The 20,406-nt window shown below is 41.7% G+C and overlaps 1 protein-coding gene across 1 annotated transcript; it reads right to left on the bottom strand.

The window, feature by feature from the left end:
* Positions 1-992: 992 nt before the first annotated feature.
* On the bottom strand, positions 993-18,909 carry LOC119357377 (polycomb group protein EMF2B-like). Its single transcript, XM_037624361.1, has 21 exons — positions 18,752-18,909; positions 16,876-17,027; positions 16,704-16,759; positions 15,122-15,236; positions 14,887-15,043; positions 14,736-14,804; positions 13,827-13,966; positions 12,854-12,913; positions 12,641-12,751; positions 8,416-8,420; positions 8,122-8,186; positions 7,481-7,533; positions 7,135-7,188; positions 6,987-7,046; positions 6,703-6,749; positions 6,565-6,623; positions 5,120-5,420; positions 3,603-3,775; positions 3,011-3,502; positions 2,662-2,743; positions 993-2,343 (listed from the first exon to the last, which is right to left on the bottom strand). Exons 2-17 carry the CDS (start codon positions 16,984-16,986, stop codon positions 5,365-5,367), a joined length of 1,218 nt encoding a protein of 405 aa, XP_037480258.1. The 5' UTR covers positions 16,987-17,027; positions 18,752-18,909; the 3' UTR covers positions 993-2,343; positions 2,662-2,743; positions 3,011-3,502; positions 3,603-3,775; positions 5,120-5,364.
* Between the last annotated feature and the right edge of the window lie 1,497 nt (positions 18,910-20,406).

The raw sequence follows: 20,406 nt of genomic DNA, 5'->3' as shown, positions 1-20,406 counted from the left end.
ACCCCAACCCGGCCACCGCCAGCCTCCTCCCCCTGCCACCGCCGGGCAAAGCCTGGCCGGCGCCGGGCAGTCGCCTTGGGTGTATGCGCAGCGGCGAGACGATGGTGGCGGCGGGTAGCGATGCGTGGAGGGCTGCTGGGGTCGGCGGAGTGTGCCTGCACAGGGTGGGCGGCGTCGGGGCTGTGGTAGTCCGATCCAGATTTGGCAGGCTGCTCCTCCGGCCGGCTGTTCTCGCGGGCGGCCCGGGCTGAGGCAGCATGGTCCGGTTGTTTCCGGCAGTCCTTGGGTGCTGGAGGTGGCCGGAGCAGGGGCGTCTATGGCTGGGCTGGCCTCTTCCAGTGGTGCAGGTCGGTACGGCGGTGCGGGGCTCCGCCTAGGGGTCCCGCGCGTGGATGTGGGCTGCCACGGAGTGGTGGTGGCTCATGGCGGTGGTTTGGGTCGTTCACGGCGGCGGCTGGACTTCTCCGGTGTCGGCCCGTCGGTGTGCGGCCTGTGTTGACCTCCGATGATTCTTCTCGCTCATCCGCCCGCTATCTTCGTCAATGGTTAGCCCTCCCCCAGCTGCGGTCCGTCACTCGTCTCGCACCCGGCAACAGGACCGAGCTCGTCTCGCGCCCGACAACAGGACTGACCTTGTCTCGCGCCCGGCAGCAGGACCGAGATCGTCTCGCGCCCGGCAGCAGGACCATGCTCGTCTCGCGCCCGCCAGCAGGACCGAGCCCGTCTCGCGCCTGGTGCCGCAGGATGGGACGATGGAGGTCAGTTTTAGCTGGCCTATTGGTTCTCAGCACTGGGGGCAGCCCAGGGGTGCGAAAGGCGGGTCCTTTCCGCTCGGGTCTTTGGTTGGGGTAGCATCGGATCTCACGTGAGGGGGTGTCAAGGTCTTGGATGCCGGGGCGGGCGCCCTGGTGGTGGGTCCGTGGCTTGGTGCTGCCCGGTTGCCATGGCTGTGTCGGCGGCGTGGGGCCGGGGTGTGGCGTTCGGTGGCGGTGAATGGTGGCCGGGGTGAAAACTTGCTCTATCTTCAGATGGACCGGCGGCAGCGAAGCTCGTTCCCTTCTTGAAGGCATCGTCACGGCTCTCATTGCCCGTCGTGTTGCTCCAGGGGAAACTCTGATCCTCGAATCGGGAGGTGGCGGTGCTCCGTGTCGTCCCCTTCCTGAAGGCGCCGCCTTGGAGCCCACGGTTCGCCATATGCAGTTTCACCTCTTCGTGTAGTGCTAGGGATGGTGTTGCTGCGCTCAGTGCCTATGTATCCTGCCTCGGGTGTGTGTTTGCGTCTGTTGTGGGGTTCTGCGTTTGTACCGGGTGCTGTTGATCATTGCTTTATATATAAAAGCGGGGTGAAAGCCTTTTTCGGTAATTTGAAAGGTGTGTTCCTAGATTTTCATCCTTTTATTCTGGTTCTCACTGAGCACAAGAATATTAACATATTAATTTTAGCCCTGAGCTATGATCTATGAGTTGTATAACTGACTACGAATAAATAATCGAAAACATTAACATCTCCCAGTTAGTATGTCACAAAGTAAATAAACCTGATTTGAAAGCAACAAAGCATATAATAATATACATCAAGCACTCTTGCATCACAATATACCTTGCTTGGACCAAATCTCGAAACTTTCTTTATGCTACTGATTTGCATTGCACAAACCTTGGTTACTTCCCATTAACACTTTAAGTGGCAGACTGAACAAATGTAGCATTTTGTAGACTAAACGTTTATAACAATGGAGCGGAAAAAGATAGAGAAATTACAGCCACACAGGGTTAACAGATTAAATAAACAGCCAGATGATGGATAGCATTTTTTTAGAATGAATATTTCTAGCTTCTTGTGTTTACCTTATTTGCAATAATATGGAAATATACCTGAGGATTTCACGAGAAGGGCTTGACCTGAAAGAGCAACGATCATATAGTGGAGGAACTACAGAGGGTGAGGATACAGGACAAAGGAAGAGATATATGTGATAATGTGTCTTGTGTGTATGCACTGTAGGATTGATATGCTATTCTGCAGGAGTGTGTGTCATATATGATGCACCAATTAGTTCATATGCAGCTGAACTTGCATCACCTTCCACCGAGTGGTACAACCTGGACTAATAGTTATGAGAAAGATGTGGCATTATCGAAGGTATCTACACCCGAATTACACACAATATTTCTGTCAGATGAGAAACACCCAAAAATCTGCAATCAATATAGGTAACCCATCAATCTTAGACAAATAACCGACCAGCATACCTGTTCCTTGGCGTGTTTTATCTTTCCCCTTTCTCTGATGTGGAGAACTCAGCAGACATGTCCGGCCAGCCGACGACGGGGCCTGGTTGCCTGCCAGCGGCACAGCACAACACAACCATAGTTGGCATAAGCTGTTGGAAACTTGGAATCAGACCTGGTAGCATGTTGCACTGGCTGCCAGGTCAGAGAAGGAAACCTGGTGGAGAATGACGCGATCTAGCTAGTATGTCGAAGGAGGGTACACAGGAGAAAGAAGGAGGGGAACACACGAGTGTTTTTATAATTGAGAAACCATGTTTCCTTGGGAAGGAGCAGAGCCGGTTTCAGGAACGAGATGCCCAAACATCATTAAATCTAACCTATTGGTCCGTTGAATTAAATGGGCAGATCTCTTTTTTCTGACTTTACCTAGGATTAATGTGGGAGCTCCTATGGTGCCCCCAATTAGTGTGTATATCTAAGATCTTGTGTTGAAGCCACTTCCTCGCTCCTGCAATGGCAACGAACAATAAAATAAAATGGAAATTATCAACAGGTTATGCCACCTAATTGGAAAGGACTCTGAAGAATATTGTCAAGCTAATACGCAAGGAGAGACACATTAGTATGGTTAACAGCTATACTCTGTTTACTTTTGACTGTAAAGGATGGAATTCAGCATCTAAGTTTTGAATCAGATGAAGACTTCCATGGCCTTGTTAACTAATTAAGGGAAAGGAGTATGATCTGAGGGAGAAGGAACTGAAATATGTTATACCTGGAGTGGCGACGGCATTTTTATCACCGAGGTAGTTTTTCTCTTAGTGGATTCTCCAGTGTCCAAGTTGTCGTTTAGCCAAAAACTGAAATTGAAATAATTATCAATAGGGAATTGTTTGCATGGGAATCAAAAATAAATAAATAAAGATGAAACATAACCAAATGTGCAACAACTAGGAAGTATTATGAAGAATAATGTCATGGTAATACACAGGGAGAGAGACATTAGTATGGTTAAGAGCTATCCTCTCCAGTTTTGACTGTAAAGGTTCGAATTCATCATATTTTGTTAGTTGTGATGAATCGGATGAAGAAATCCATGATCTTGTTGACTGATTCAGGGAGTATGACCCGAGAGAGAAGGAACTGAAAGACGCTATCCTGAAGTGACAACACCATTTTTATCACTAAGGTGGTTTTCTTCTTAGTGATCCTCCAGTGTCCAAGCTGTCAAAGAGTGAGCAGCTTATGAACCTTCCAAATACCAAGGCTGCAGTAATTATGGAGCAAAAGTATGGTTACAATTTGATCAGCACACTAGTGATCTCTCGAAAAGTCAAGAGAATTCAGGTTCTGAAGAAAAAACGTACCACAGTCACTGTTTAGAACTTGTATGGCCTGCTCGACTCCACTGCTAACATGTCATCAGACTGATTTGGCATCACCAGAATACGATGAGCACAATGCTGGAAAGTCCAATAGACATAATCACTCTCCTAGTGAAAGCAAATAAGACATGAGCCAAATTTGTAGGGCGCCAAATCTGTTATCAAGGAAAAAGATTACATTGATTGTAGCTCTTTCATTGAGTCACCTAGTAGTAGAAAACTGAAGTCATGCCCATGCCATGCAACATGAAAACATGCCAAAGATAAGCTCTGCTGGAAGCAGTTTCAACATATAACACATGCAAAAACAATATGTGCATAGAAAATAGTGAGGTTTTGCTATTTCAAGATTTACATATCCGAATTTGACTATAACTAAAATCACTGAAAGAGAATAGGGACTATAATATTTAAATGTAAATCCTATGCTTCAAACTGGAACGACGTTAATAGTCCTGACATTTGTTTCTGGAGAAATGAGTTCAATCACCTCGTAGTTGTAACTGAACGCAATAATTCATACACTATGCTCTTAAAATCGGCACGGCCTCGTATTTATATATATTAATCGATAGGCAAGCTTTTGTAGCTAATCATATTTTAATTCGAGGGGAAATAACAGTGAAGACAACAACAGTATTACTTATCACCAACCTCTAAGGATCTACTCGTTAGAACCTAAAATTTTAGACCTCCAAAATTCAAATCCAAATACGTATAACTATTAACCAACCTCCATCAGGCCAGCCGGCGAGCCAGACACCAACAAATACGTATGTGAATATAGACCTCAACTTCTCTCACACCTCGCTTAACTCCTATGGGGTTCCCAAACTTCTCCAACCCTATCCTCCCCAAACTTCGGATGGCTTCCAACATCCTCCCCGCCACCCACCAACCCAGCAAGAAAGATGATGGCCGACGCCCGGGAGTAAGTTGGATCAAAATCTAGTTCTAATATAGAACATGTAACTGAAGACCAGGCAACCAGAAAATAGAAAGTGAGTAAGAAAAATACAAAGAGTCGGGCATTTTGGAGACCGAACTCCATGGAGGCCTTTATTTTGAAAAATTCAAAATTCCATATTTTAGTTTCAAAAATTTCCAAAAAAACATACATATGCAAGGATGTAATGTGTATGTGTGAAAAATTTCAGGATGAAATCCGTTGAATTGTGAGCTGCACAAAAAAAACATGGACTTTGAGGATGAACAGTACATATGCTAAAAAATAGCAGATTTGTCTTTTTTGTGTAGCTCTCATTTTAACATATTTCAACCTGAAAATTTACACACATACATTACGTATCTAGGTATGTGCACATTTTTTCAGAATATTTTGAAACTAAAAAGTTTGAATTTTGAAGTTTTCAAATTAAGGCCTCCATGGAGCTCGGTCTCTGTTATATATGGCTGTACAGGAGTTATATATGGAACTAATAACAGCACAGAAAGAAAAGATAGATACCAAGTATTAACACAATTTATTTCACACCGACCTGTGCCCTGTGAGAGTGCAGGGACTGACGTTTCTGCAGGAGTTGCTAGCTGCCGGACAGTATACACATAAAAACATTTGGTTTAACAATTTCTGTTGTAATCGGATCAAAATCATCCTCGTCTTGTCAATTTTATATGGCTAAAGCGGTAGGCGAGTAACCCTGATGGTGTATCAGCAACGTAAACAGAAGGGTGGCTACTTTCTGAGATCAACTCGCTCTACAGATAACTTCCTTGTATTCCCTCATACTGTCGGTGATGCTTGAGAAGGATCAACAGAAGCACGTTCCACAGAAATATCTGCAATTTCAGAGAAAAAAAACAGCAGATAAGGGAATTAATCTAGGACCAAATTTCAGGCATAAAAATTAGTAGGTGTGAGCAAACAAACAAGAACTAGCTCATTCTTAATTCTGAAAGTAATACTGGAGATCCAAATCAACTGAATTAGTAAGCATCAGATTTTCTGGTTAATTTTGTTAGGGAGTATGCAACTTGTATTTACGGTGCCATAGGCCAGTATATAAAAATCCGCGGTTCACGGGACGCCTAGGAGACCTGCACGAGCGGGCGCCAGCAATGAGACGGAACAAGCCGGCAGTCGCAGGACAGGCGGAGCAAGGCGGCGGACGACGGAGCAAGCTGGCATGGGGCGGCGACCTCCTGGATCGGGTGGTGGCGGCCTCCTGGCAGCAGGGCGGAAACGGTGGGCAGAGGGAAGGCCGGAAGGGCCAGCAGCCGGCGTGTGGAGATGGGGCTGATTCCTGAAGGAGATGGGTGATGGCGGAAGTAATGGCGGACGCTAGCAGGGCTAGCAGCAGCACCAGCCACGAGAAAGAGATGGTGACGGCGAGAGAAGAAATCGGCAGCTGTGGCAAAATAGAGGATGGCGGCAGCTCGACGGGATCTTAGCACGAGTTGCACGTGCGGAAAAATACCTAGGCATTAATATCATGTTTGGAAATATAGAACTTGCATTTCCCAGTGGGCATAGACCAGTATATATATGCAGAAAACCCTTTATAGAATGGGGGAAATACAAAGGGACACATGGCCCTAATATACCATGTCATAAGAAGATGCAGGTGCGAAAGAAGACATAAACTCTAATATACCATGTTATAAGAAATATTCAATTTGTATTTTCAGGTGGGCTTAGGCCAACATAGAAAACCCTTCTATAGAATGGAGAAATTACAAAGGGATACACAGCTAAATATACATAACTCTAACCGATTTCATCAGGAACAAAATTTGAACTATTATTATAAAATTATATAGCAGACTGGAGACAAGGATAGAAACATCACCACCTTTCGGTGTTACCATTTTTCAATGTAATATGGCGTTACCAATTTAATGTAGTTATGCCACAGTGAGAAACCGTAAGTCTGCTACCAAAAAGGAAAAGGGGAAATTAAAGTTTCATAAGATGAGAATGTACCATCGTCAAGGCTTATTTTCACAGATGTGGTTACCGACCTTCTAGTCTTAAACCTTGAGCTGATGATGAAACACAGTTAGGAAAATCAAATATAAATAAATTAACTGAACTGATCAAATTGCTTTAGAAATAGCATACCAGTAGGAAAATGTTTGATGTATTGGATCAACTCCCTCAGGCCCAAGCTGAGAAATAAATGGGATTATTAGTTCCAGATGCTAATAACAAAATGTTTCAATTTAAATCAATATGCAGTATTTATAGATTTACTATATAAGCATGTAAAACGATACACAATGCGGATTCTGCAAGTATCCTGCACATTCTTCAAACAACTCTGGGGTAAATAAGAACAGCCCGGCCCAGCTACTAAATCTATCATTTATTAATAGAAAATTTTGGAAGTTCTATCACTAATTTACCTCTATTCTCCATGCATCAGCCTTCAGACTAACATCAACAGCCTGGCGTTCTTCAGATATCTGCATTAATGAAAAGAACAAACCATAAATAAAACTATGGCAATGTTGAAAAATAACTTTAGAATGAAAATTCTAGAAGTTTACGAACCCAAAACTCAAAGTGGAATAGGTCATGTGATGAGTTCAGGTGACACCCCAGGCCCTAGTATATATCACAAGAATCACAACGTCAGATATGTGCCTTGAGAAAAAGTCCATAAAAACTGTTCCCATCAAAATAAATAAGGGTGGATAGAGTAATAATATAATGTAAATTTCCTCACCAAGAACAAGACAGCAATAAGCAAAATTTGAATAAATAACAAATGTGCAGTGTGAAATAACAAAAAAAATGGTTTACCCCAAATGTAGCAAATGACACGGCTCCCTAGCCTTAGCAGCAATAAGCAATATTTAAATAAATAAACAAGATGCAAGTTATCTTCAAATTTTACCTTGTAGCTTCCACACTTTACGAAGCAAAAGGGGCAAGCAAAATCTTCAGTGACTGGTAAGAAGGGATCAATATAAGAATCATGAACTAAACAAAAATATTTAACTTCAGCAACAAATGTTATGCAGTGATGCAAAACTGCACATAGGTAACCACAAAGCATTTAACACAAGATCATTGCGATGATAAACATTCAAAACATGATCACAGATTAAAAAAACCATTAATATCGTCCCCGTCTTTAGTTCTAGGATCATATTCAAAACCATTAACAGCATAAATTCTCCACTATGTTACTTCCTTTTGTATTGATACCCTAATATTCCTATATTGAATATTTTCCCCACATTTTTTACCTTGCTAGGGCACCATAACTTATTGGACAAAGTAATTAATAAGATTACTTACCACCATAAAACATCAGAAGCTTTCAACCAATAACATGTTTACCACAGAATCTTAGCAATATTTCATTTACAATTGCATACATATTGATATTGTTACTATTAACAATCAAACATATCTAGTTAGTTACACTAGGAGAAAATGAAGAGCACCTAGGGAAAATGTCAGTATATGATGCTAACAAATGTCGATGAAAATGAAAAAATGCGCTAGCCCAAATGTTGTGTAAGAAAGAACCTTCAGTCTTTTGCATAGTATTTTTGTAATACTTGTAGTTGAAATGCACATTTCCAGCTCTTAATCTGCAGAAATATAAACAAATAAAAATGTGTTTGTAAAGCTGAAACTTAGAGCAATGTGTCTTGATAAACCCTAGTGAAACACTAGATCAGCCAGACTTGGTTCTAGGCTGACTATCCTGACCACAAAAAGGCCAGGCTCACAAGCCAGATAAACCTGCCTCGCTAGCCAAAACCGCAAGTCCAAATGCTAAGCACTAATAGAATTTATTTCATGTTGAGATATTTTTACCTGCCCTTTTACACATCCACATCCATGACAATTTAAAAAGCTACAGCTTCCATCCACTAACTCACAATTTAGTTGAAACCCTATAAACTGAGCTTTAATTATGCAGTAATCCTATTAATAAAACCCGTATAGTTTTTATCCTGCCATTATTACGTGATGGACAAATGGAGGAAGAACAAACTAGCAACATGATCAGCACAAGTACATTTACCACAAGGACTAACACAATGATAGAACTAGTATTATCAAAAATCAAGCAATAGAATTTTAACATGCTCGCACTTAACCTCCTAAAGCGAGAAATTCATCCTAGTCGTTGGTTAATCATGGACACTGCTGGCAGACAACATAAAACATGTGTAAGAGCATAACATTTATTAGTGGTAGAGAGATTTAATGTTCATTACTTCCAAATATTATTATGCATTTTGTGTAATGCAAAACATGTCATTCATACATAGACATACCTCATCTATGCTTCATTTTATTCGTTTGTTGGTTATGATGACAGAGTTGAATATCCGTGGATATTTTTTAAGCAGTAGAAACATCCTAAATTCCTCAAGTAATTAAATTGTGAAGCATAAACTTTCGTGGTCAGGTTTCGTACGTAAACATGCATACATATTTGATATGTTACCGAGGACACATTTTTCACATCTCTCTTAATATAATATTCAATATATTCCTGCTATCAAGTGCTTGCCAATTGTGATTAGCTCTCATTGGGGAGCTAAATGTGATGTTAACCATTGGATGACAAATGAGTAAAACTGATATAGATTTCGGACCAGCGTAGAAAGGTTCTACCTAGTAGAGCATCTCTCCAATACTCTCCCATTTCCGAATGTATTTTTATTTCTAGGTGATCAAGATGACCAACCAAAAACTCCAGAATTTTATATCACCCAGAAAATCATTAGAAACTTCTTTCAATACGAGTTCATGCAGCATACAAATTGGAACTATTTCTACTTCATTGCTAGGGGAGGTGTCACAGGATTAAATGCTCCAGAGGCAGTACGTAAATCTGTTGGTATCCTTCTTCTTAAGCCAGACAAAGACAACGATGCTTCTTGGTCATTATTGGTATTTTTTATATTTTTTCTCTATTTAAATATGTCTACCTTTTGACTGTATGGGTTATTCCATTGAAGATCACATGAAAATATTAATGTGCATTGTTTGACTATTAGTCTAGTATGGTTTTGCATCAAAACAATATACTTAAAGAGTTTGCCCTCTGCCACTGAACATATGCATGTTTCACTCACTGTTACGCATCATGTGTTAGGAAAATCCAGGGAAAAATAGAATTATTTTTCTTCCCCGTTACCTTTACATTGCAGTAGTTCAATTGGGTATTTCTCAGTATAGTAGAACTTCGATGGGAGAAGCGTCTCAATTTTGTTTGTGAAATAGTACACAGTAAGGAGAGTTTAATCCGAAACATCCTGATCTGAGCATGTTTTGTGTGTCGACCACATATGTGTTGCCAAATTTTCTGTTTTTATCGCCTGCCTATGCGGCTTTATGTTTCATCCTTCAGTTCATTCACAGCTCCACCACCACTTATCTAATGTCATGAGCAGCGTATACTGGTTCCTTCCAGGAAGGACAGACAGTGTATCCTCTAGCTTGGTTCACCCAGAAGATGTATGTTATTGAAGACGAATACGAGCGTGCTTGCAGGGTAAATAACCATTGTATCTTATAAAACAATTTTAAAATTCATTCTTTACTGAAATGCCATAGCTACGCCCTTAAACAGTCTTGTCATCTATCCCAGGAGCAGAGACACATAATATATGATAATGACCTCCTATACAAGTCTGAGCTCCCTATCTGTAATATGATTCTAGTGTGATACAACTACAAACTTGTGTTTTCATTGTATGAATTATATTATTATTTTAGTCTTTTACAGAAATATTTTCAGAATAGAAAAAAGTGATTGTACAACTTTATTTTGCTTCACTATTTAATTCTGTGATTTGGAAAATCCCAGTGTCTGCGGTACTGTACCTTATGTATCAAATCGGACTGATCTTTTTTTGTGCACAGCTTGCATTTCGTAATACGGTCACAAGTATGATGTTTCCAACCTATTTATGAATCAAGTGCATTTTCCACATATATTTAGATGGCCATGTATGGTTCATGGAAGCAATGCTAATAATCTAATGGTCAGTAGGAATGCTTTCGGAAATTTTATTCCAGGATATTTCCAGATATTTTGTCGTCTAAGAATATCGTTTGATAAATTGAACTATGATAAAGATGAACTTTCTGTTGTCCATGAAGTATGCTCAACTTAATATGTAGTAATGGATATGTGTGTTTCACATGTGTGATTACTAGTTGGATGGAAATGTGTTGCGTTTACAACATTATTACTCCCTCCGATCTATATCAATTGTCGCTACAATTAATATGGATTGGAGGGAGTTATTACATTTTGCCTTTGTACAGATATGCTTTGCACGTGTGGAATTACAGATGTCTCTATTATGTCGTTCGACCAATGGCCATTTCTTTCTTCAATTATATTTTAGGATAGAACACTAAAAATACTAATGATCTAGTGACATATCAACACGACAAACCAAAATATATTTTTATGTTAGCAGCCAAAGTGAAAAGATCGACTCTGCGTATTCTAAACTAACACTTGACAAGGAATTAGCTTCCTTTTAATAACAATGGGAGCTGGGGAGATCCTCCCTTTCATCTAAAGGATACTTAACAAGAAAGCCCCGTGCTAGGCGTCATTTAGCTGATCGTCCTGGGAAGGGATCAGCCGGGTCGGGAGCCATCAGATTTTTTGATGACTAGGTCGTCCCTCTTCCCTCGCCCTTTCACAGCATCTGTCTCTCCAATGTACCTCGTCTCCCCTTGCCTTGGCCTTGCTCTGCCGTGAATTAGAAGATGTGCTCACCACCGAAGAAGCGAACCGCCTGCAGCAACACAACATCTGCAGGAAATCCCATGTTGCAAGGCAGCATGCTCGTGTCACCAGTCGTGGCTCGTATTACGCCACTACCCGAGCTCCGCACTCCGCAACAGCCGCACCGACTCACAGCACAGCATGGCGGCAGTATGTGCCCCTTCTGGTAGCGTGATGATGACACTTGGGGCACAGGCGGGTTGCCCCGCATGCAGCATCGAGCACCACCCCTTTGCAGCACCCCAACTCATAACACCAAGCCGTCAGCAGCAGCACTACCAGCGTTGGTAGCGGTCTGTCTGCCGCTTGCAGTAGCAGTGTCCACCGTGTTGGAGCCTCAGGCTTCAATTTTGCAGCACCGGACCCGCTACACCAGGCTGTCAACAGCAGCAATCCAAGATGGCAATGGGGCCCCGAAACCACGTCCCCGCGGGTTTTTACCCTATTAGGCTTCAATTTTGCAGCACCGGACCCGCTACACCAGGCTGTCAACAGCAGCAATTCAAGATGGCAATGGGGCCCCGAAACCACGTCCCCGCGGGTTTTTACCCTATTAGGGGACCAGGATGGGCGATTGTCTATCCCAGGGGGACTGCTAGTGGGTACATTATAAACCCCGGCATTTTTTCGCGGGTTTAAACCCGTTTCAGTACTACCCGAACCCGAAACCCGATAATACCCGTGAAAATAAAAAAATTAGCATGCAAGAATCCATCCTGACGCAAGCGGCCCAAAGCCACAGCGCCCGAGTGGCTGAATCCCCCAGTGTCGAGGCCCTGGAGTAATATGCTGATTTTTGCTGATGTAATATGCTGATTTTTTTGCTGCTGAAATGTACTATGTTTGTTGCTTAAGTATGCTGATTTTTTCTGCCGTAATATGCTCTTGTTTTTCTTTCAAATGCTTCTGTTTTCCTTGATTGCTCGTGGGGACGGGTTCCCCGTGGGTTTAGAAAACCCGACGGGTTTAGGGGACAGGAAAAAAACTAGTCGCGCGCATGGTGACGGGGAGAGGCTTGCCCGAAGGGTTTGGGCAAGAAAAACCCGGTGGGTTTCGTCCCCGTTGCCATCTTGAGCAGCAATGCCATCAGGCATACAAGTTCGTCTGCCGCTTGCAGCAGCAGAGCTCGGATTGCAGCAGTGTCCGTTATGTTGGGGCATGTGTCTCTAGTTTTGCAGCACCGACAGCAGACCTCGCGTCCATTGCCAACAGACTTGCACGAGCAGCGACATATTCTTACAACGGCGGAGTTGTAAGCTTTCAGCAGCGACAGCAGACCAGTTGTCTTGCTTGCATGCAGTGGCGACAGTGCTGGCAGCGACAGCGTGCGACAGTGCTCACAGCATGGCTTGCAGTCAAACAGCTGCGGAGACATAACCCATTGCCACACTAGATAACAACACTTATTAGTCCCTTATAAATATGGAAATGAGAGTAGATCAATAAATAAAGGTAGGAGATCGCTCAAAAAAGGTACAAGGATATCCCTACCGTAGCATCAACCTTGTGAGAGCAAAATGTCAAGCAATTGTCTTGCTCAAGAAATTTTTTCTGCATACATAACAAAAGGATATATAAGTAAGGTCAACATACAGCTGAAGCAACTAATTTCCACTACATCCCAGTAATCTCTCGATTCATATTGTGAAATCAGAGGAACAACTGAAGAAAAAACAGATTCGCAGAATCACTTAAGCTTACATACACTGCAGATTCCATACTTTACTGATAATATTAATCCTGTAACATGTTCTCTTACCAAAGATGCAAAGTGCACTACTTCTGATGTGGCAATTCACTGCCAGAACTTTAGGAAGGTGATTTCTAATTAAAGACAAGCACTACAATATTCTAGAAAACTAAAAGTACATGACACGTAAATCATCCAAATACAGGTGGCTAAGCTAATTTATTCAGTCTGAAACTTCAGGTGCTGCAAAGGATTGTGCTTCATCCATGTTGGAATTCTGCCCACAGGATCGATCACATCAAAATACACACGCATGAGAACTTTTAGCCAAGAGCCTGTATCGTGCCCTTCTTTTTCCCTTAAGTTCTTTTCTCTTTTCACCCCTTTAATGCAAATCTCACGGTGTTGCTCTGACCGTGTATATATATATAGCCTAGTAGTGGCTGCCTAACCTAGTACAGCTAGCCTAGTACTACACGACTATGACTCCTACTTGTACTACCACATATACATCCTAGCTGACTAGTGATTTCCAAACGTGACATGGACTAACCTAAACCTACTACTACTCAAACTCTTGTTTTACTACTACAGGTGACCATGTATTCCTAATAAATGGAAACTAACTTAACTACAACTTAGACACCAATCAGACTTGACACTAATCAAGATTATGCTAACAATCCATCCTATGGTTAACAACTATAGAAAAGTTAAGGTACATAAACTAAGAACATTCAAGCTTAATAATATGGAGAAGTTCAATTAAAGTACCTCTAAGAAACTTGGTCTCATTTCAACCGTAGAAGTTAACTTCATGGTATGTCCCAAATTTAAAGTTGACGCATGATTCTCCAATGACAAACGAAGTAAATTAATTGATATATTACCCCAGAAACATTTCCCTTCAAGTTCTGTCAAAATGAATTAGTAAATAGTTGCACTCAACAATCCTACAAATCATAACTGCTTTCTTGACAATTATTTTAGAAGGAAAATGTGTTATGGCTAGAAGTGGTACATGTGATAATAAGGATCCACCCCAAGCAGAAGAAAATAATCTAAAGTAATAATGCAGAGAGCTTAGTATCACCCCCTGTAAAAATCTAACCAAACACTGTTTAAAGATTATTTATTCTTTGGATCTCCTACATAAAGGCAGCCATACACATAGCCAATACTTTGCACACCACCACTATGTTCACTAATTATCCATGTATTAAAGGAATCTATGTTAATTATTAGTGTTGGTTTACGAGTATAACTGTGATACTAATCATTCTTTTAAAACAGAAAACTGTAACACTAATCTTTACGCAACAGAAGGTTTGGCATACTGTTGTCAGCTGTTTACCACCTGGAGATAGGTCGCTGCAAGGGTTCATGGTTTGGCCCAAAATACAGACGTGAACTAGATTCAAATATACTGTGAGATAGTCGTAGTTTGGCCATTGGTCTTGATACCATTCAAGAATTGGGAGTTTGGGAGAACAGTTGTATCTTCAACCACATGAATAAGCAATATAAGTTGCCAGCTAGCGAGTACCTCAATCCAGTTGACACATGTGTTGTGTAGCTAAATGTATTAATAAGTACTATTTTCTAAGTCTTACAGACAACTGCACCTTGCGCTTGTTCTAGAAACTATTTAACATTTTTCAAAAAATGAAACCAGAAGCTTACTTTGGAGAGCAGATTGTTCCAAATGGCCCCCGGTGCAGTTGTTTTCACCAATATCTTCTCCAACTTGTCCTGCTGAAACTAAAGGAAATTAAAATGTGATGGTTGTGGAGAACTGTAGAACACATGAAATCACATATGATGCACATCATACCACGGCTGATAATGATAATGTTAAGGTTGGAAGCTCTGGAGGATGCTAAATTCTCGATGTCTGGAATTACAAATGTAGCTTTGGTGTGATCTTTACTACCAAATCCACCAAAAGATGTAAGAAAATAGGCCCGACTGAATCGATATATGGAAGGGTGCTGTGCATAACATTTTGTCAATAATAAGAGATAATTTGGTACGAAATATCGATTGAAACTAAGAAAAGGTAGACTTACCTCTTCAAGTGAAATGTTACTAGTAGGTGTAGCTAACAGAACATAAAGAGGGAAGATATTCTGTTCTCGACATGCAGTATTTGTACCTCGAGAGAGTGATACAGTTAATTGAATCCTACATCCATAAGCACAAACACTGGTCAGCATTTGCATGATGTAACACATAATATTAAATTTCGATAGTGGTTAGTACTTGTAGCATCACAGAGATTAGTCATTTAAGAACTAAATTTCTTGGGCCTTGTTTAGCCCAGCTACCATTTTGGTGTATGTAGGGCAGCAATCAAGCTACCATTTCTTGGTCCTTGTTTAGCCACACTACCATTTTGGTGTATGTAGGGGCAGAAACCATCTAGCTCTCTATGTCCAATATTGCTAACTAAAAGTAGTTGCCATACAATATCAATATAGTGATTATTCCTTGTTGAGTTGTGTCCTACATTGCCGCACCGAGAAAAAATAATACTCGACTTTGTGTACAAGATTTTATAACCTGTGTACATTTCGACTTACAGCTTGTATCGCATCTAATAAGCTCACTGTGTTGTACATGCTGCCATAATCTATAAATACATGTTACTTGATTGAATGGAACAACAAATACCTTTTACATGTTTAATTTGCTAGAATATTAATATGGTCACAATCTTGCAATAGATGTGGGATAGTCATATGCTATCAATTAGCTCACGATTATCTCAAAGATGCATCGATTTGAAAATATCTCCCTACGTGAGGATGTCAGGCTGGGGCATATCAGCGAGACATCAGATGATATTTTCCACCTTAGTTATCTTTGCGCTGATATTAATTAATTCTTCCATGTGTACAGCGATGCACCAAATACGGGTAATACAAAAATCTGGTGGAGTTTAACATTCTGAAATCCTTGGATCCCTATATATGCTACTTTTCACTAACTTAATTGTGATTGTTTACTCTACATTTTATGATCATGTTTGTGTGAAATGTTATATAGCCAACCCAGGCATGTCATTATGAAGGGCAATCAATCAAATTGATTACCAAATGACTAGACAAGCACTAACATTAATGATGAAGTGCATCACATTCTTCAAATTATAGGGCATACTGAGTTACGATCAGACCAATTCCACGGTTTGATCATGCGCATTTACAATTTTATTCAATCCTTATGGCAGTAACATTATGTGTACATCACTGTGTGGTTCCAACAGAGCTAAACGGACCAGCAAACTGCATACCCCCTTCGTCCCAAAATACATTGGCTATTAGGTTCCATTAGGGCAAGCCTTGACCAATAACTGCTCAATTAATATATATATATATTGAAAAAGTTGATGTCATTAGATTCATATTCCAAAGTACTAGTTTTTTTGTGTTTATGGTTTTCTCTGATAAAGAAGTACATAATAATAACAAAATTCGCTACACATTTTGGAATGGAGGGAGTAATAGTGAAGCCTCACTCTGCTATGCCTGGAAAATAAAATCTGAAATGGAACAGTTAATCGTTTGATATTTGGATCTGAATCAGAACAATATTATATTAAGTTTACACATGTCCTAAAATAGATTGTAGTCAAAGCTTGTACTATACCTCTTTTTTCGTCTTGCTTCTATCATGTAATCAAGGCATCTTTGCAGGAAAGTGGGCTGCAAAAGTCAGTGAGACATCATTGTTATGTGATCACTTACATGGTGAAGGGTGTGAGTGAATGAGCACATGCAATCCGTGTCGAATGAGGCCAGAATTTTAAAAACAAACTTACATTTTTAGCAGCTCGATGTTGAATAATATTGTACCACTCAATTGGTCTGCAGTACAACTTGAGGCTTTCTTCAGAAGCAAGCTTCTCATCTGGAGACAACTGAGGGCACATCTGGTCTGCGGACGAGATTAATGAAATCCGCACCTGACTCCCTGTACATAATTTGCAACAGCGTCAAATAAAGAAGATACAAGTAATCTCTTTTCACTATTAATAACAAGAAAATCATTTGCCATATTTACATGGTTCCATATCTTAAAAGCAGCTAAATAGACATAGATCAACTCAATTAGTTTCTAGAATCAGGATGTGACCAAACAGCGCAAATTAGATTTGAAGTGGGGAGTCATTAATTCATGAAAAGTCAGAACTTGCCATATACTAGAATCAAGATGTGCAACCATTAATTTATCCACGGAGATTATCAACCAGTGATGAATCAATTACACAATTGCCATTTTATTAATTTCCAGATGCAAACAAGGTTAGCAACATATATAGTTGAACTAAGCAACAATTAATTTTTTGAACTACTTACTGTCATAAGGAGACTTCACTATCTACCACAACAAAATACCCACCCCACCCCCCCCCCCTCAGGTATCACGACGCAACTGGAGTTCTAACATCTTATGTATCTTGTCCCAGGGTTGCTATCATAGTTGCAACCCTTTATTCCGCTTACCACACGACCCCTAAGTGTACTGGTGAAATGAGCAGGTGGTACTGCCCATCCTGCCCTCCTCACGAGCACACACCAGATAGGATGAGCCCGCCGTGCCCAAAGGTATAGCTCTGCACTTGCTCAGCCTAGTTTTCAATCTCATGAATTATCATTACACAATCTCAAAAGCTCACTTGGATAGTTAAGTAAAAAGGGAGGTATTTTGTGGAGGCAGCTTTCTGGTCTTAAGCTAGGGAAGCCCCCGGCCGTCCATGAATGGAAATGCTGTCAGCCACTACGCTTCAGGTTGTGGGCCGTGCCGGTGAGGCAGCGCTTGTGAACACAGCTAGCCACCCAAGCACAAGCAGGGCAGGTATTATTAGAGGCTGTTTGGATTGGAGCCTACAGCAGCTCAACCAAAAAATTGGTTGTTGACCGTGTGCATGGGTGCACCTTTGGATGACGGCCAATAATTTGGATCACCCAAATTATTGGGGTGTTCGAGCATTAAACTGTTCCTATATGAGTACCCAACTGTTCTTGTATGTTTCACATGAGTTGTGTAGTGTATACCACATTCATGAAATATTATCTCTACTTTTAAAGCAGAATCAGACGTCGTTTTCATTCGACCTCCTCCCCCTCCTCTCGTCGGATTCCCACGCAGAAAAAGGTTGAGGAGGAAAACCCCCCTCTCCCCTCTCCGAACCGCGAAAAAACAGAAGAAGAAAAACTCTCACGGCACGACCTCCACTTATGCCACAACCTGCCATTCTCATCTCCCATCTCCTGATCTCTCCCTCCTGCCTCCTGCCTGCCGACCCCGAACCACCCCAGGACCCTCCCTCTCCATTGCCCCAATTAATGGAACCGCTGCGCATCTGCTCTGCGTATCCATCTGCGCCTCGCCGTCCAGAGAAGCCAAGGAACCACTGCCACGCCTCTGACTCCCTGCGAAGATGGCACCTTTCCTCCGCCAGCCAGGAATCACCGCCATGTGCGGCCTCAGATCTACGATGATGGGTGCATCCAGGCTCGCACAAGGACGACCTCTCTCTTCCTCCTCCACGCTCGATTTTTTTACGGCGACTGCGCCGCTGACACCGAGCAGCCAGAATCTGGCTCCGCTCCGGATCGATCCATAATCGATCCATAAACAGGGCGAAGAATTGCGGCGGGTCAACGAATCGAGAGAAGCGCCCAAGATCTTACCTTCAAGCCAAAAGCTGTGGGTGCTGGTGTTGGTGTTGGTGAATCGGGGGGGACGGCGGCGGCCGGCCACGCGCGGCAGGGGCGGCCGGGACTGAGGCGTCGGCGGCCGGTACTAGGGCAGACGGCGGCGACCTCTCGACGCTGGATCTGGAGAGGGCTATGCGCTGCTCTTTTTCTTTTCTTTTCTTTTGTACTACCTTTTTTTGTATTTAGCGTGCTGCGTTGGTGTAATTAAAACGTGAATAAAACGTGAAAATGGACTACTGTAGTGTTTAAGGGTTTTGCCGGGTTTTTTTTTAATAAAACAAATTACCAGGTCCTTTGTCTTCGTGTCCGCGGGCCGTGGTGCACTTTCGAGTTGTTGGGCCCGCGTGGAGGAAAGAAATCATCTAAAAAGAATTCTCTCAAAAAAATCTAAAAAATAAAAGCCATGACAGAAATGAACTCAGTTATTGAAAAACAATGAACTCACCCATAAATAAAGGAAATGTACCTGTTCTCATCTCAAAAATATAATGAAATTTATCTACAACCCTTTCAATCCCCAATTCATGTCCAACACGAACCCTCGTTGCAGCAATCATACTGCATGACTAGATGGACACTACACTGTATTACAACCTAGACACTTCGCTGGCGCATCGCAACTCGATGTCGTCCCAGTAACATTGACTTGTCTGTTTGTAGTTTTTTTTTAAGAATATCGGTTTGCAGTTTGTGGATGGTTACTAGTTGTAAATCCGAGATCGAAGCTTTCCACACCTCAGCGGAAAAAAAAATGAACTCGTCCATAAAAATGAATTCATGCAAGTTTGGGCACACAAAAAAATGATGCTCCAGAATGCTTCCAGAAACAGTCTTTTTGGAGCATCCATTTTGGCTTTTCTCCGAGACCTTCACAAATATCATTCCATCGCAAAATTTTGCACGCATGTGAAACACACATCAATGTTTGTTGACAAAAAAAAATAAATTTTTGAAACTTTTTATTATATTTTGGATTTTACTGTAACAAAGGATGTGTGTGACTCAAGCTCACAAACTCCATGTCCGATGTTGTGCTCATTTACTCCACCCGCCTCATCATTATTTGTATAGCATTTTGTGTTATTTGATGAGCCTAATGGCATGCGTCTAGATTTTTTTTACACAATTCTAAATTCTTTTGTTGATTGCCCTAATGAAATATATTCATTAGTGCATGCTCATTGAAAAGCGCTAGAGTTTTCTTTCAGTTTGACATGATTCTTTGTTTTGCAGTATTTATGGCAATTGCCAAAACACCATGCTTCTTATTTCACACGACGCGCTACTCGACACATAGCACAACGACGCCTGATTCCATGCATGCTTTAATTTGCACCAAATCTTTGGTCCTTCTTAATCTAGCACTTCACCAATTTTTTGGTTTCCCTGGAATACACCGGCAGCAAATATGCTTGTCGTTTCTATTACTTTCTTGTTGGACCTATTATTCTTATTTTTGTACCGGAGCTCACCGGTCTCCGGCGGAGCTTGCCGCCATGGTTTTTCTGACGAGCTCAAGGACGAGAAGATGATAGCGGCAACTACTTTGCTCCTGCTCCTGCTCACAAGGCTAGCACACAAGCTGCTGGAAGCATCCAGGTGCTCGTGTGCTGCTCGTGTGCTAGCTT

This window comes from Triticum dicoccoides, chromosome 2A (assembly GCF_002162155.2).
Source record: "Triticum dicoccoides isolate Atlit2015 ecotype Zavitan chromosome 2A, WEW_v2.0, whole genome shotgun sequence".
Lineage (NCBI taxonomy): Eukaryota > Viridiplantae > Streptophyta > Magnoliopsida > Poales > Poaceae > Triticum > Triticum dicoccoides.
The sequence above is the reverse complement of the archived record's forward strand: the minus strand, read 5'-3'. Positions and strand labels throughout refer to the sequence as shown.